This window comes from Denticeps clupeoides, chromosome 4 (genome assembly GCF_900700375.1).
Source record: "Denticeps clupeoides chromosome 4, fDenClu1.1, whole genome shotgun sequence".
Taxonomy (NCBI): Eukaryota; Metazoa; Chordata; class Actinopteri; order Clupeiformes; family Denticipitidae; genus Denticeps; species Denticeps clupeoides.
In genome coordinates, this window is record NC_041710.1 from 2,638,979 (window position 1) to 2,656,345 (window position 17,367).

Genomic DNA, 17,367 nt, shown 5'->3' on the forward strand with positions numbered 1-17,367 from the left:
CTCAAGAGAGGAGAGATGAAGCACTCCATCATACATGGTCTATATATCACTGACAGAAGCAGCATCTATCAAACTGTCCAGTTGTATTCAATCACACTGAAATGACCGTGCTGAGTCTGCCTACCCACCCACCTACCCGTTTATCCATCCATGTCTATCCATGTCCATTCATCAATCCATCAGCACATCCATCCGTCCATCCATTCGTCCATCCATCCGTTGATCCCTCCATCCATGTCCATCTATCCGTCCATCCGTCCATGTCCATCCATCTATCCATTCCTCCATACGAGTGTGTTACCCACTAGGCTACTACCACTCAATCCATCCATCCATCCATCCGTCCATCCATCCATCCATCCATTTCTAGATTCATCTATCCCTCCTTTCATACATCATCCCTCCCGCTGTCCATTTCCATTTGTCCATCTAACATGCCTTCCATCCAACTAATAATGGGATTTACAGTTTTTCCCTGTGGATTGGGTTGATTTCTTGAAACAGAAATTACCTGGAGAGAACAACATTTAGACTGAGAATTAACTGATCAGATTAGATCAGCAAGATGTATTTATTTGAAAAATGTCCTAAATGTGGGTTCATTGTGCTAACTGTAGCATACTTGTACACAACCATTCACAAAGATGAACTGAGACACTTCAGGACATGTACTAAGACATTTGCATTTTGATGAAATGAATGAGAAATGCCATTCTGTTGTGAATTGCAATTGCAAGGTGGTTTGGAGATTTGTCCATGTTATTTTGAGAATGTCATTTCTGTTTCAAGAAATGAGCCAAACCAATATTCACCAAACTGTAACCAATTGGTGAATATTTCAGATGTTCTTGTGTTCAAATTTATTTTATATAGTTTTAGTACATAGTTATTATAAATTCAATGTGTTCATTGCATTGGTATGCAGTTTCATAAATAATAGCTGCTTAAAAGGTCAAATTCCAATTTACAGCTCATAAATATAAATATAGTGGAAGTAAATCATCATAACTCTGCATTCAGGGCATTATTAGTCATTATTAAGCAATAAAAATGCAAAACACAGTTTTGTTATATTAGTAGATCTGTATTTGTCACCATAGTCTGGTGTAGACATTTACATTGGTGGATGCCATAGATATTTTGTTTACATTTATTCATGAACTGATGATAATATTCATGAAATAATGCATTCAGCTGCTTCAGGTCTGGAAACGTGAGTCCATCCGATGAATAATGGAGGTGCAGGAAGCTCAGCGGCGATTTTTAATGACTCATATGTGCAAATTAAGAACTGACATTTTCAAATGTTTCCCGTCCACGGTTATTGTTTCAGAAGCAGGCAGGTTTGGCCATTCTTTAATGTTCCTGCACGTGACACGCTTTTTGTAGCAATAAAAGACGTTTACACTTCGTTATTTTAAACGACTCTGTAACGTTTGCATTACATATCATGTGAGATAGCAGCAAAATGAATGGACCAGACCAACAGCATAATTGTGGGTATAAATCAGAGCGCAGCAAAGCCTTCTATTCCCGCGCCGCTCGACCTCTGCTCTGACCTTGAGACATGACCTGAGCTGCGGGTGGAGAGAACCGCATTCATAGGGAGGCGGGGGGGCATCTCTGTCTCTACTGCCATGAGGTTTCCAGGCTGATGGGTGGTCCGCCGAGACCAGCCGGTCTGGCCGCCACCTCCACATCTGCTCACACTAAAACCCGTGCCCATTTAAAAACAAGACCGACTGCGAACATTCTGACAAAATAACCCTTTTTATATTCCAACTTCAGGACAGAGAGATTTAAGGGAAAGAAAAGAAACCCTCAGACTGACATGACAAATCAATATACTGATATTCTGTGACATTCTTTGAAGATACACACCTGAATGCTGAGATGCTATTGACCCAAGTGTCGTGACCATGTTATGTCCAAGTTGAGGTCGGACCAAACGTCTACAAGTCAAAGGATAAAATCCTGCACTTAAAGCAAGTTGGAAAACTTGCAGGTTTTTCTGAACCGAATCCCCGAAGTAACCAAAGCGTCCTATCTTCTGTACTATATATATCACAATAAGGGCAATCTCCTGACCCGAGGGACACCACAAGGCTCAGTGCTGGGGTCTCTCCTCTTCTCTGGTCTCTTCAAACCCACCAAAGAAATCCTGAAAATCCAATCCGGGACGTGCAAATTTCCTTTTACCGTAATTCCACATAATTTATAGGACAGACTTAAATGGTCTGCAGAGGGGAAAGGACAATCGTTTTGATAACGACCCCATCAGCACAGTGGCACCATTAATTATCACACAAATCACTGGAGACATGTACCGGTCTAAAATAAAAAGAGCTACTGCAGGACCCACCTCCTGCTTGGGGATGCTGATGTAGCCCACATGGGGCTTGTAGACCTTGTGGTTTTGACGGAAGAGCATCCAGGGGCTGCTGAGTGAATGGCCGAGCATGGGCTGGAGCAGGAAGTAGGGCTTCTCCGAGTAGTTCACCACCAGGACGAAGAGCGAGAGCAGCGCTATCAGGCTGGTAGCGATGACGGACTTCTTCTGGAAAAAAGAGGGAAATCGAATCAACTCACGCTCTGATGAAGCTTTTATGTCCTCTAATGATATAAAAGGTGGATGGGAGTAATGTCGGGACCGCAGCCGCGCAACAGCGGAGAGTTCATCCCGCTTCCCAAGTCAACTTCCAGCCGACATCAAAAACTCCGCTTTCAGAGCAGCCGATGCTGCGGAAATTCCCCGGTTTCATCAGACTCCATCTCTCCCTGCGCTCTTCTGTGACAATGACTTTGGGCGATGTCGCCAAGGTTACCGAAGGCGTATCTGCCTAATGAACGTCTGATAAAACTCATGGCGCTAATTAAAAAAGGTCCGGCGCGGCATTCGAGCTGTGTCGCTATTAAATATGAATTTCTGTTGGTTCATATATATATATATAAAAAACGAGCCTTTTCTGGAGTGGGCAGGTCTGTGTGAAATTGCTATACATCTGTAGTCCGTAATATAACAACACGTTTCTCAAGAGCCTGAAAGCATTTTCCCAGGTAGGTTTTAGTGTAGAACTACACACACACACACACACAGAACAAACGCAACGCAAATTGCAACAAAAATCCAGCGGCCTGTAGAGAAAAAGCCGCGAAGGCCCCTTCTGTAGAGAGGACGGATCTGATGACGCTTTGAAGTAGCTGGGTGCCGTGAAGCCTCCACCCACGATTCCATCGCGCCAGGATGAGCGGGGCGTCAGCGTTTACGGGCCCGCCTCAGATCTTTCACATCAAAACTTTTCAGGGCGGCTGGAGACCTGAGCTGCTCAGTGCCTGATCGAACATCAGGCTCGGCACCAAAAACGACCATTTAGGGCCCAGAGTCGTCGCTGGCACCACCTCCCTGCTGCCCAAACCAAAGAGGAATTCTGCACAGGACACAATTTGTCGCATGTTCAGGAGAAGACATTTTGCCCGTTCCAACCTGGAGATGCATCTGGTCGGCGAGAGAAGACGGATGGAGAGCAAACTGCCAACGTCTGGGGGATCCATGCCGAATCCAACGAGATCTGTGTAGGAACCTCTCACGCAGACCCAGCCGGGAAAAATAATCATTCCTGCAGAAGAATTCTTTGTAATTTTCTGATTTCAAAAGTGTGCAATTAATTGTGACGATGAATTCTTAAGACTAAATGTCCCATGCAATTTGAATGGGTGACGTCATGGGCTAAATTGTGTGTCCGTCACTTTGTGCATCAAATAAAGGAACGTGAGCACAAGCCAATAAAAAATTTACCACAGTAATTAATGCATAAAATAACTTCATTAGACAACCACGATTTGTTTGTCAACATCCGTAATTAGACACATTATAGCAGGCGGGGTGTTGTCGACGCCCCTGAGACAAGTTGACAAGTGAGACGCTGGAGGGGTTTTTACAGTATTGTAACAGTGTAAAGTTGACAGCTGGGACTGTACATGTGAAGATGATGTCAAAATTGTCAGCTCAACCGCAACTTTATTTACAGACAAACCGATCTACAAAAAAATCTGAAGAGAAAACTGTCCACCGCGAATATGGGTCCTCACCCCAGTACCCGGCATGACAGATTAATCATAAGAGCCATCACCCTTGGTGACAGTGGCCACCATGACATGCGTGTCCGGGGATGGTACCTTCATCAAGGGGACCTCAGTGGCACCTTGGCGGAATGGGATTCGAACCGGCAACCTTCTGATTACGGGGTCGCTTCCTTAACCGCTAGGCCACCTCTGTCCCAGTGTAGTTCTGTCAAAACAGAGCTTGTTGACGTCCCCCTCCATGGAAATCTTTAGTAAAAGGCGAAAGCTTTGTACGTGATGAAGAGAAGCCCAAGCGGGGTCTCCTGACTAGATCCCACTAGTATAGCCATATATCATTTAATACCAGCATAACTGCACTCTGCAATAACCTCACTGTCCCAGGAAATCCTGGCTGTGGGACTGTGGCCTGATTTCAGCAGAAAAGGATGCGTTACCAGACCCCTGCTCACGGACACGATGGTAGTAAGTGGGGTTTGAACCTGGGACTTTCTCCTGCGAGTGTGAGGGACGCTGCCGGGGTGCTCAGGCAGGCTCCATTCTGAACGCAGTGAGGGGTGCTGCCTGAGGGTCCGAGCCCACCTTCGTTCCTGACTCAGTGAGGGGTGCTGCCTGAGTGCTCAGGCAGGCCTTCATTCTGAATGCAGTGAGGGTCCGAGCCCACCTCCGTTCCTGACTCAGTGAGGGGTGCTGCCTGAGGGTCCGAGCCCACCTCCGTTCCTGACTCAGTGAGGGGTGCTGCCTGAGCACTCAGGCAGGCCTTCATTCTGAATGCAGTGAGGGTCCGAGCCCACCTCCGTTCCTGACTCAGTGAGGGGTGCTGCCTGAGGGTCCGAGCCCACCTTCGTTCCTGACTGAGTGGGGGCCGCTGCCTGAGTGCTCAGAAAGGCCCCCATTCTGGATGCAACAGCTCCATCACTCCCTTGTCCTGCATAATTGATGTGTTCACTGCTGCATTTCTGTCATCAGGATGTAATTCTTTTTGTTCATTAAAACCTATATTTACATTTTCACATCGAGCATTTGCATTTCATTCTTTTTACACCTTGGCATGACACTATCACACAAGCAATTATATTTTGCTGTGTTGCAAAATAAATGTGACAATAAATGTAACTAACTAAATACTGAGATCTATGGACATTGATGTCCCGCATTATAGAATTTTTGTATAAATTAATAATATAATTGCATTGGTAATTGTTACCCTCACAATTACGATCAAATTAAATTAAGCAAAGATGCACACAACCCATAAACAGTGAGAGAGAAGTGCAGTCAGTAAGGACATTAAAAAAAGGAACAAACTGGGGAAATTTCCTGTGATTTAATCTCTGCCAGAATCACATGTCACATTTGAGGCGATTTATGGGGCATCTTTAAGCTCAATGGGCGACATGTGACTCCATCTATCATGAGGATAATCATCTGTGGGTCGTGTTCTGCACAATTTCACCCATTATGGACTCCCACAACAGGGAGATTAACCACGGCGCTGAGGGCCACGGCGCCACCCAGAGGCCACAGCAAAGCAGAACCCCCGACTGAGAACAAACAGCAGTGAAGAACCACAAACCCGGAGGCTGATGAGCTTCACACACACTTCCTCGCTCCTCCCACCGCTCTCTGCAGGAGCTCCAGCTTCATTGAGGCGTATCGATCAGTGCCCACCCACCGCCAGCATGTCATAATTCTACGTGACCATGGCTTTCCTCCATAACGCCACGATGCCAGTGGTGACATCAGAATGAGAGTCATGGGAAATGGCAGTGATCACATTATTATATAAATCATGTTTTAAAAAAAAGTTTTTTCTGAGTCAAGGGTCATGATATTTTGTTAAATGATACTAACAACAGACACAAGTGTGTATTCACATTTTGAATTCAGTCATCATATTTGACTATCTTTACACCTACATATGAATTTAAGAACATAGGAATGGTTAATAAATGAATGTTCTGGCCATAATATTGACTTAAAAACGGAAATGAAAAAGTGTCCTCTGAGCCGGGTGGAGATGGAGCATCAGTGCACTCCTTAAGCCGACGTCAAAGAGCACATTGTGGATGGCAACAATATTTTTCTGCATGCATATCCCTCACGTGTATACCCGTCGATTAATAATGCCGATGCTTTGTGAAAACCTGAGGGCAGACGTGATCACTGGACTTTAACCGAATTAGGAGGATCGTGTGGCGTTCATCAGGCCTGCAGCCCCGTTAATGTAATCAGCCGCTTCATTCTGGTTTATTCCCATTTCGCCGCAGTGTGGTCACGTCTCTGCTGCTGGTGGCGGGAGAATTAATCGGTTCCACCGGTGCCTGTTCCACGTTCTCTAGCCTCCTGGTAGTTAATTTCTGGAATTTATTACCAGCACGTCCTGCCGTTTGGGACAATTTGGGACAGAAATGTTGCTGCTGCTGACGTTTGACATTTAAAAAGAGCAAAGAAGCAAAAAACAAAAGGCAGTGAACTTTTTATCTTTTTAAAGACACAAACCTTCCATTCCGAAGATTCTAATGAATGAGAACAAAAGGTTGAGTGGGCCCTGACTTTCTGACGGCAGGATGGAAAATTACATTTGCAATGCAAAAGCGACTTGCTGCTTCTGCGGCTTCGGTCTATCAAGCAGCTAAAATGTCGTTTCAATTCATCTTAGAATCCGAAAACATCCACCGAGCGTCTGCAGGACCATTCTGATGGTAACGAAGATCTACTGGATCTCCAGAAGGAGGCCTCACAATGGATAAAACCGCTGGATAAAACTTCTCTGAGGACTCGTGTCATTGCTAAAATTGCTGAAGACTGAAAAGATCCAAGATGAAGTATGAAGTTGAGCTTTATTGTCATTTAAGCTACATACGTTTATCAGAACATAGTGAAACCTGGTGCTACACGTAACGTTTAAACGTTACATACTGACATCAAGTGTACATGTGCAACATAACGTACAACGTACTATATAACGTACAAACAAGCAAGAGTAACATTTAACAAAAAAACATAGACAACAATGAGACAGACAGTGAAAACTAGTGAAATGAATAATAAATGTGCAAAGTGAAATAGTGCAAATACTGCTGTGTAGAATGGAATGGTGCATTAATACATAATATTACATATAGATAATATTACTCAATATAACAGAGGTCGTGTGTGTATGTGTGTGTGTGTGTGTGTGTGTGTGTGTGTGTGTGTGTGTCAGTCCAGAGTGGGAAGTCCCTGAGTGTTCAGGTGTCTGATGGCTTGAGGGATGAAGCTGTTGCTCAGGCTGCCAGTGAGGGCCCGAACGCTGCTGGCTTTCATGATGCATGAGTCGTTATGAAGATCCTGTATTGAAAATCCTTGGACACACTGGACAGTTTCTTTCTGAAAGTGAAGTGATTGTCACTTGTGACACACAGCAGCACAGCACACGGTGCACACAGTGACATTTGTCCTCTGCATTTAACCCAATGGTTTCTGGAGGTGCGCTGATCTTTTTCTCACCATGCACCATCGTTTCCAGCTGGTATATGTCATGCTGTTATCTGCTCCAGACCTTCTGTCCCTGTCTCTTTATTACATCTTTATTACAACACACCTCTGGATAATAAAGAGGGAGAACAACCTCATTCTGCTTCATGCCGCTGCTGAAATGGAAATGGTATCTGGCCTCTACAACCAATACAGAACGCAGCAGCACCTTCCCAACTTATCCACACCTCCCTCTGCTACGTTCCCTCCACTGGCTCCCAGTAGCTGCACGCATCAGGTTCAAAATACTGATGCTGGCCTACAAAGCCAAACATGGAGTAGCACCATCCTACCTCACAGTCCTTATTATACCTCGCACTGCACCTCGTATACTCCGAGCCTCCAGTACTGCTCGTAAAAGGAAAACATTCATCTAGACTCTTCTCCATCTCGGCCCCTCAGTTGTGGAATGAACTTCCCCTCGAGGTCAGAACAGCTCAGTCACCGAGTTGCACAGTCAAACGGCAGCTCAAGACCTTCCTCTTTAGAGAATATTTAGATTAAATTGTAACCTTCTTCTTGTCTGACTTCTGTATAGAAACTAGAACAGATTGTATTCATAGTTGGGGGTCCTAGTGAACCAGAACTGATCACTTCATCGATGGTAACATGGAAGCATGTTGTAAGTCGCTCTGGATGAAGGCATCTTTCAGTAATTCAGAACACCACCAGTGAGAGAATTCTCTCCTGCATCTAAATCCCGAGATTTAGAAAGGTGTGAAGGGGCCAAAGTTGAAATAAACCTCGGCTCAGCAGGCAGGATCCTGCAGGCCCGGGACCAGAATTCCATCTCCCTGCTCCACCTCCACAACATCACCCCTCACTTGCCGACACCTCTGTGGCTGTGGGTTAATTAAAGTCACAGGGTTAGTAGCATCTGAATTAGTACATGTTTGGGGTATATTTAGTATAATCCCCCCATATTCATATTTTAATATCCTGCTATGTAGTATTAACAGGATTTTAAGAGTGTTAGAGGAACTTCCTGTCAATCACTGACTCTGGCCAAACTGGGTCACGAAGGTCTAATCCCAGTTACGCGATACTAGCGTTGTGAAACTCGGAGAAACCACCGCCGGTCTAATCTGGGGAATAAACATGGTGCCCGCCTTCACTGCCACCATATACAATTCCATAAATACAGCCACAGCAACAGAATAACAGCTTCAGAGCAAAATATCCATTTCCTGCAGTGAACAAAAGCGACGCCAAGAGGGCAGGAAGTCGATTAGAGAGCTGAAGGAGGATTTCTGAGCCGACGGGCTCCCTCCATCCAAACAGGACGCTTTAACTGATGTGTCGATGCCCTAAATAGAAAGCAATCAAAATATAATTGAGCGGCCAATTGACAGAAGCGGGGCTGGGGGCGGCCGCGCGATCGGAGGTGCAGAGTAAATTACACGTTTGCCGAAAAGGAGTTTCATTACGGCCGCGGCGCAGATCACAGCGGCAGTCGAGGCCCTGCCCGTCAAAGCGGCAATCCGTCATCGCCTCGAATTATACCCACGAGTCCAAGATCGCTCTTCAAAGGGCCTAGCTCCAGCCGCAGCCCAGTTCCGAGCTCATTCAACAGGGTATTGGTACTATTTACAGAACCAGCCGATTCTCTAGTTGACCAGCGCGACTGGCCCTAAGGGGCAGTGGTGGCCTAGCGGTTAAGGAAGCGGCCCCGTAATCAGAAGGTTGCCGGTTTGAGTCCCGACCCGCCAAGGTGCCACTGAGGTGCCACTGAGCAAAGCACCGTCCCCACACACTGCTCCCCGGGCGCCTGTCTTGGCTGCCAACTGCTCACTCAGGGTGATGGTTAAATACAGAGGACAAATTTCACTGTGTGCACCCTGTGCTGTGCTGCTGTGTATCACATGTGACAATCACTTCACTTTCTTTCTTCGCAGAGGCGTGTCATATACTACACCAAACAGAATGGACGGGCAGACATGTTCCTTTCCTGCGTTCAAGCACATGTAGTAACGTCCACGTTCCCAGCTTCGGAAAACAGAAATTCGGAAACTATGCACAGAACTCTATGAATGGAACATAAATATAATAAAATATAATAAAATATTGTTGAATAAAGTGCTTCTGACTTTAGACTTTAGACATTCATTTAGCACCACTCATACCAGAGCAAAACCAGCAAAATCTCTTACTAGTTTGAAGGTCCAGGCACATGGTGACAAAACTGGGGTGGGCAGTCCAAACTAGGGCCTATAATACGTAAGATCATGTAGTAGCTAGTCTAGTAGTAGCTAGTAGTGCTTCTCATTAGATTCCATTTATTATTTGAACGTGATTAATAACGTGATTAAAATAATAATATTGTGTGCTGCATGATGCCACAAACACGAACCACACCTTTCAACTATGTAATAAAGTCAGCAGCATTAATGTACCTTTTCCATGGTGATGATGCTACCTCCTGCTGCTTATGAAGACATGCAGATGAGGACACCGTGTGAGCTGCAGAGCTGCAGCAGAACCTCATGTTTTCTCTCCAAATGACCTGGAAATGTGCCTGTGTTTGAGCTCCTCTCTGCCATGTTGACATAATGGAGGCATTTTTAGCCCAGGCTCAGATCTGGGACACTCTGTACTCCAATAAGGCTTCATGGAGCTCACCATCTGTCCAAGTTAGATGACGGGGCAGGAGAGGGCAGTGACCTAAAGCTGCTAAAGTCCACCGCAAAACAGTCAGAGACTTTATCAAGCCCAGGACTGACCAGTAACACAGGCAGTACAGGCAGGACACCATGAATTAAGCTTCATGTGGACTTATATGAACTCGATTCAGAGATGCAGATTCCCAGACGAGCCAAAATAAAGTTTCTCCAACATCCTCAACAGGCTGGAGGGCAACGTACACACTTTCACCTCATGATCTATTTTCCCATATTGACCAATATAGATTTTTATCACAGTGACATCACCTTCACTAATAGTAATATAATAGTAAAATAATATTGATGTCACATTCACTAATATTTACAGTGTCCATGTCACGCCCCCTCGGTCATCTGTTTACAGTGTCCATGTCATGCCCCATGTCATGCCCCCTCGGAAACCTGTTTACAGTGTCCATGTCACGCCCCCTCGGTCATCTGTTTACAGTGTCCATGTCATGCCCCATGTCATGCCCCCTCGGAAACCTGTTTACAGTGTCCATGTCACGCCCCCTCGGTCGCCTGTTTACTGTGTCCATGTCACGCCCCTTCGGTCACCTGTTTACTGTGTACATGTCACGCCCCCTCGGTCACCTGTTTACAGTGTCCATGTCACGACCCCTCGGTCACCTGTTTACAGTGTCCATGTCACAATCCCTCTGTCACCTGTTTACAGTGTCAATGTCACGCCCCTTTGGTCACCTGTTTACAGTGTCCATGTCACGACCCCTCGGACACCTGTTTACTGTGTACATGTCACGCCCCCTCGGTCACCTGTTTACTGTGTACATGTCACGCCCCCTCGGTCACCTGTTTACAGTGTCCATGTCACGATCCCTCTGTCACCTGTTTACAATGTCCATGTCACGACCCCTTGGACACCTGTTTACTGTGTACATGTCACGCCCCCTCAGTCACATGTTTACTGTGTACATGTCACGCCCCCTCGGTCACCTGTTTACTGTGTACATGTCACGCCCCCTCGGTCACCTGTTTACAGTGTCCATGTCACGACCCCTCGGTCACCTGTTTACAGTGTCCATGTCACGACCCCTCGGTCACCTGTTTACAGTGTCCATGTCACAGGTTTACTGTTTACTGTGTACATGTCATGCCCCCTCTGTCACCTGTTTACAGTGTCCATGTCACGACCCCTCAGTCACATGTTTACTGTGTCCATGTCACGCCCCCTCGGTCACATGTTTCCCTCCAGTTATCAGGACTTTTCTTGTCAATGTTCCATGTGCAGTATTGTCTCTCCCGCTGTACAGATCAACATTTGCTTAACCTTTAAGGAGCCAAATGAAAATGACTTTCTTAACGATCTAATTACAGTGCAGATGGTTGAGGGAAAGCGCTGTTTGCTCTGCGCCGTTGGACGTCCTCCTGATAAAAAGTCCTTGTCAGCATTAACTGGGATCTCTGACCCCCAGCTCTTCTCCCCAATAACAAAAGTCAACAGATGGAAGGGACGTCTGAAAATGAGGCTGCTTTGTATCTGATGTAGTTCTCCACACCTGACATTTTCAAACAGAATCGTGGGAAAAAAAACAGATAGGCGAAGTTTGACATTTTAAAGTTCCAGTAAAGTTCTAGCTCTAACCTTTCCCTACAGCACCTGATCGATGAAGGAATCATTCGTTTTCAGTTCTGCTGTTGCGGCCTCCCAGCCTGACATCATGGACCGCTGCCACTGATTAGGCGTCCGTGATCAGGGCCCATTAAAGAGAAGCTGCATTAATGTGGAGACCAGTGTCTGTTTCAGGTCCTAAATTTAAGCCGCTTGCCTCAGGGTTAGTTAGTTAGTTAGTGACATGGGGCAGTGGTGGCCTAGCAGTTGAGGAAGTGGACCCGTAATCGGAAGGTTGCTGGTTCGAATCCCGAACAGCCAAGGTGCCACCGAGGTCCCCTTGATGAAGGTACCGTCCCCACACACTGCTCCCCGGGTGCCTGTCATGGCGCCCACTGCTCACCAAGGGGGATGGTTAAATACAGAGGACACATTTCACCGTGTCACCGTGTGCTGAAGTGTTTCACAATGACAGTCATATCTCTTCAGTTTTTGTGCCACAATGTCCTGCTTCTGCGCTTCCTTCCCCTTCCCACCCAGTGACATGACATCTGCACCTAAATGTTCCTCAGCTGGTAAGTGATGAGTGAAGACATGCCATATTTCAGATGGTTGTGGAGAAGACGTCTCTGTTTTGGAGAACGGTGAAATCATTGGTCTGTGTAAGATAGGAACTGTCCAACACATCATTCGTAGTTGGAATGAAAGTGAAGAACCCTCATCTCAGCTGATCATTCAAACGTTACTTCAGGTCAAATGTTAGAAAACTCACAGCTCCTTTTTAATATAGTAAAAGCATTAATAATAAAGCTAATCAAAAAAACGCCTTCAGTTTGAAGATTGGACTGAAGGTCATGTGGTCCAGGGTAAGAAGTGAAGAAAATGAAGCGAGGCTCCAATCATGCGTCGTCTCTACCTGTAAAAGAACTGTGGAGGCGGTTCTAAGGTCATCTGAGGTGGCTTCAGTTATGTGGCAGTAAAATGAAGTCGGCTGAAAATACTGAAGTGAAAGTGACGTGATTGTCATTGTGAAACACTGCAGCACAGCAAACGGTGACACGGTGAAACGTGTCCTCTGTATTTAACCATCACCCTTGGTGAGCAGTGGGCGCCATGACAGGGGAGCAGTGTGTGGGGACCTCAGTGATGCATCACATGGGAAATCATTCAATATTAATATATCTTTTATCAGGGGTGCTTCATTCAAAACGTCATTTACGTCTCGAGGATTTTACAGAAATAACCAGGTAGAAACAGGAAGCGGCTGCTTGCTGGTTAGATGGATGTTGTACAGATGGAACTAACTACCCACCCAGACCTTTTGGTTGGTGTGTAATTATTTCTGACACCAAGAAGATGAACTTTAATTCTGACCAGCTGCACCGTGTCGGACCACAAGACACACACACACACACACAATGTTATATTGAGTAATATTATCTATTTGTAATATTATGTATTAATGCACTGTTCCATTTTGCACAGCAGTATTTGCACTATTTTACTTTGCACATTTATTATCCATTTCACCTGTTTAGAACTGTCTGTCTCATTGTTGTCTACATGCCTTTTGTTAAATGTTACTCTTGTACTGTCTGTGTCCCCTGTTTGCACTCTATGTCAGTATGTAACGTTTTTTAAACGTTACGTGTAGCACCAGGTTCTGGAGAAACCCCCTTTAAACCCCCTCCTGTCAGTATGTCACACACTCAGGTGTGACGCAGCATCCTTCTCATTCCTTACTCCGATGTTTCCCTCCATTCTGTACACTCCTGAAGGTTCTCCAGAAAAGAAATGCTGATCAGAGGAAATATTAAAGTTAATATCCAGGATTAATGCATGACCGCAGCCCACCATGAACCACACTAATGCTATTAGATGGATTTTCTGCTGGTTCAAGGGCAGAGCCGGGTCAGGAGGAGGAAACCCGAGGCAGAGAATCTAGCACACAGAGTGGGGTCAAAGGTCACGCAAAAAAAAGCGGGGGTGCTAAGAGCACAACACGTAAACAATAAGGGGCAGTGGTGGCCCAGCGGTTAAGGAAGCGGCCCCGTAATTAGAAGGTTGCGGGTTCGAATCCCGATCCGCCAAGGTACCACACACTGCTCCCCGGGCGCCTGTCATGGCTGCCCACTGCTCACTCAGGGTGATGGGTTAAATGCAGAGGACAAATTTCACTGTGTGCACCGTGTGCTGTGCTGCTGTGTATCACATGTGACAATCACTTCACTTTAACTTTTAACTTTAACTTTATAAGGCATCACATCTGACTTGATTGCATGGTGAGACTATGCTGCGCGTGGCATCCCCATGACAACCGCTTCTGTTGCACTTCCTGTTTATTTCCGCAGCAGGGAGAACAGCACGGACGATCCTCACATTCGTCTAATCTACTTACATGCAGCGTAACAGCCCCGCCGGCAGATTACGGTTTAAACTCGCCGCCGCCGCCACCGCGCGCTTTCCCTCGCCGTCACATGACTGGTTATATCGGTCTCATACAGAAAGGGACAGGTGCAGCGCTGCAGGACATCCAGGATCTTGGCTGCTCGAGGCGAGTGTGTGTGGTGTGTGTGTGTGTGTGTGTGTGTGTGTGTGTGTGTGTGTGTGTGAGAGAGAGTAAAGTGTAAAGAAGTGGTGGATAATCTCTGGTGGTGGATGTGCCTGTGACCCTTTAATCCCGTCTGATGGCTGGAAACCCGCATACGATGCCACCGGGCCCTGACACTTTAAAACAGGGACGTCTGGGAGGACAATTAACCTTCTCAAGGTCTCCCATTAACGACCTTCTCCCTACTGGTTCTAGAACCTTCACTTCTGAGACATCTGAAGTCTGCAGATGACACCACTGTCATTCGACTCATTCAGGATGGTAATAAATCTGTAAACCAAGCAGCTGGTACTCTGATGCAGTCAGCAGAACCTGAAGCTGAACATGGTCAAGACCATGGAGATGACAGTGGAGCTCAGGAGACGTCCTTCAACACTGCACCCCCTCACCATATCAGACAGCCCAGTGTCGTCAGTGGAGACCTTCAAGTTCCTGGGTACCACAATCTCCCAGCACCTGAAGTGAGAGACTTCTCCTCCATCCTCAGAAAGACCCAGCTGAGGATGTACTTCCTGAGACTGATGAGCTAATGATCCAGTTCACTGCAGTCATTGAGTCCGTCCTGTTCTCCTCCATCACAGTCTGGTATGGATCAGCCACTCAACCGCACAGGAACAGTCTGCAGCGTGCTGTACCCTCCCCTGCCCTCCATCCAGGACCTGTTCCTCTCAAGAGGAAAGATCATCGCATCCCTCACATCCTGGACACAGACTTTTTGATCTGCTGCCCTCTGGCAGAAGATACAGAAGTCTGCAGAACAGTTTTTTTTTACCCCTCGCCACCACCCTACTAAACAAGTGAACTGCTAAACATCTACAGCGTTGAAAATACCCTTTACCTACCCTTCTTCTCCTTCTGTAATCTTTGTATTATTCTGTAGATATCAGAATATGTTGTTCTTGTTTTTTTATACAGACGCCATCTAATTCCTTGTGTTTCACTTAAATTTGGAGCCCTGGGCAGTAAATTCACCTGCTAGTGTAGATTTGTAGCGCCCCCCGGATGGATGGGGCCCTTAGCGCGATGACGAAGACACGAAACACGATTCGACCTGACACATTCATGACTGAACTGCACCACCTACACACAAAATATTCCCATTCATCATCATACCGTACCTGAACAGTCGTGATGATGCACAACCTCAATAACAGACGTCACTCTACCTCATCTCCAAAGCATTTTGCAAAAGTTTGGGCACCCCTGTTTAAAAGGCCTGTTACAGCGAGCAGATTAACTGATGATCAAGTTCAAGCTAAAGATTTCATGCACGATACGTGTAATGTGACAAAAGGAACACCGGGAACCCCAAGAACCTCTTGGGTAAGGTCAGATGATGCAGATGATTCTGAAGCTGGTCCCCGAGTGTCAGGATTGACTACAGCTGGGCTTACCACCTGTACCCAATCCTGACAGCGCTTAAAAAACGCAGATGTCCGCCCTTTCAGGAGGGACGGCATTTTCGTGAACTTCACTTGGCAACCGCGTGTATGTTTGTATTTTGAGTTCTGGCAATCGCCACACGCCCACGGGTTAGTTTAAGTTCTCCCCTTTGTTTAAATCCTTTTTCGCGCCATTGTTAATTTGTATTCATTTATTGTTTGTTATAATAAAACCCCTTCCTAGCATGTCAGACCTCTGCGCTTCCTTTCCCCGTAAGTCCGTAGACGTGACACAGAGTGTGGACCTGGCGAGACACCAGCCGGTTCCTGTGTTCCCTGAGGTGCACGTCTGCACATCCAGAGTTGCCCCGGCTTTCATCAGCCGCACTGTATTCACGTCTGCAGCATGGCCCCATGGGAACGTGCCGCGCTACAGACATGAGACGCCCTTCATCTTTCGGGGAGAAAAGGCCGAAATAAGCGTTTCGCGCTTCAAAGAGGCATGTGAGGTGGTGGCAGCTGAGCCAATTAAACTACAGAAGACACGGAGGAACCGGAGGGATCAGGACCTCAATGTCGTTATTCCAAACGGAGGGAGGAGATCGTGTTCCGCCTTCCACTCCGCCTCCGACCAAAGGCTGTTTTTAGAGCAGCACTCTCATTTCAGAAAGTCAGAAATAAGTTTCCATCGGTCCAAACGAGTGGTGCAAACAGTACGAAATGCGAAGTCGTGCCTACGCGGCGGACCAGGCCCGGTGGAGTTTGCCCCTTCTGTTCCTCCATTCAGCTCAGTTAAATGCCACGAGGACGGGAGGGTCACCGTCCCCGATAAAAAGCAGGATAGCGGGTAACAGAGACGCTGCTGCGTGTGAACCGTGTGTGTGTGTGTGTGTCCTCACTCGCGGTTACGGTTACACGCTGAGTGATGCTTCGGTGTGAAGAGTTCAGAAGTCCTGAAACTGACCCCAGCGCAGTTCCGCACGGTGCGACTGTAAATTGGACCGCCTCACACATAACTCATCAAAATATGAAATACTTAGTTACACTAATACAGCATATTGTGCAAAGGTTGTATGAAAATTACCACGTTTTACTCACCAGGAAGGGGCTAGAACTGTAAAACGCACAAATCCTCCCAATCAACGGTGAAAGTGCTAATAATGTTTCTTTCTACGAGTAAAAGTCTACAGATGGAGAATAATATTGTATTTCAGCTCAGAGTCTCTATCTCTACACACGTCACTGTTTCATGGAGAGAAGGGAGTCCTGAATGAAACGCTTTACGTAAATCAATAGTTGATAGTTTTGGTCAAGTTAAGTAAATTGCTTGTGGTGGTTTTGCTTCTGCAGTTTCTACACTGTTTCCTGAGCTGCTTGTACACCTGATTTATGGTCAAGTTAAAGAATGTTGGACTTCAGGCCCATAAGCTGCGGTCAGCATCTTCAGCTCTGAGCCAGACACAGATGTTCTTCACCCATCTGCATGAGACATCTGCAGCGCGGCGCATTTCGACGCGGACCGAGAGATCCTCCCTCCGGCCTGCA

General features: G+C 46.4%; 1 protein-coding gene and 1 pseudogene across 5 annotated transcripts in view; both read right to left on the reverse strand.

The window, feature by feature from the left end:
* The window catches only part of LOC114789018 (alpha-N-acetylgalactosaminide alpha-2,6-sialyltransferase 3-like), a 39,164-nt gene that overhangs the window by 21,555 nt on the left and 242 nt on the right, over positions 1-17,367 (reverse strand). For 3 of the 5 annotated variants that reach the window (XM_028978058.1, XM_028978056.1, XM_028978060.1), the window contains exon 2: positions 2,363-2,557. The exons of 1 other annotated variant lie outside the window; for it this stretch is intronic. In XM_028978058.1, coding sequence (XP_028833891.1) covers positions 2,363-2,557 — 195 coding nt within the window. The remainder of the gene's footprint in view (positions 1-2,362; positions 2,558-17,367) is intronic. One more of the 5 variants, XM_028978057.1, reaches the window with a different exon arrangement.
* Positions 4,294-4,379, reverse strand: LOC114789419 (uncharacterized; annotated as a pseudogene).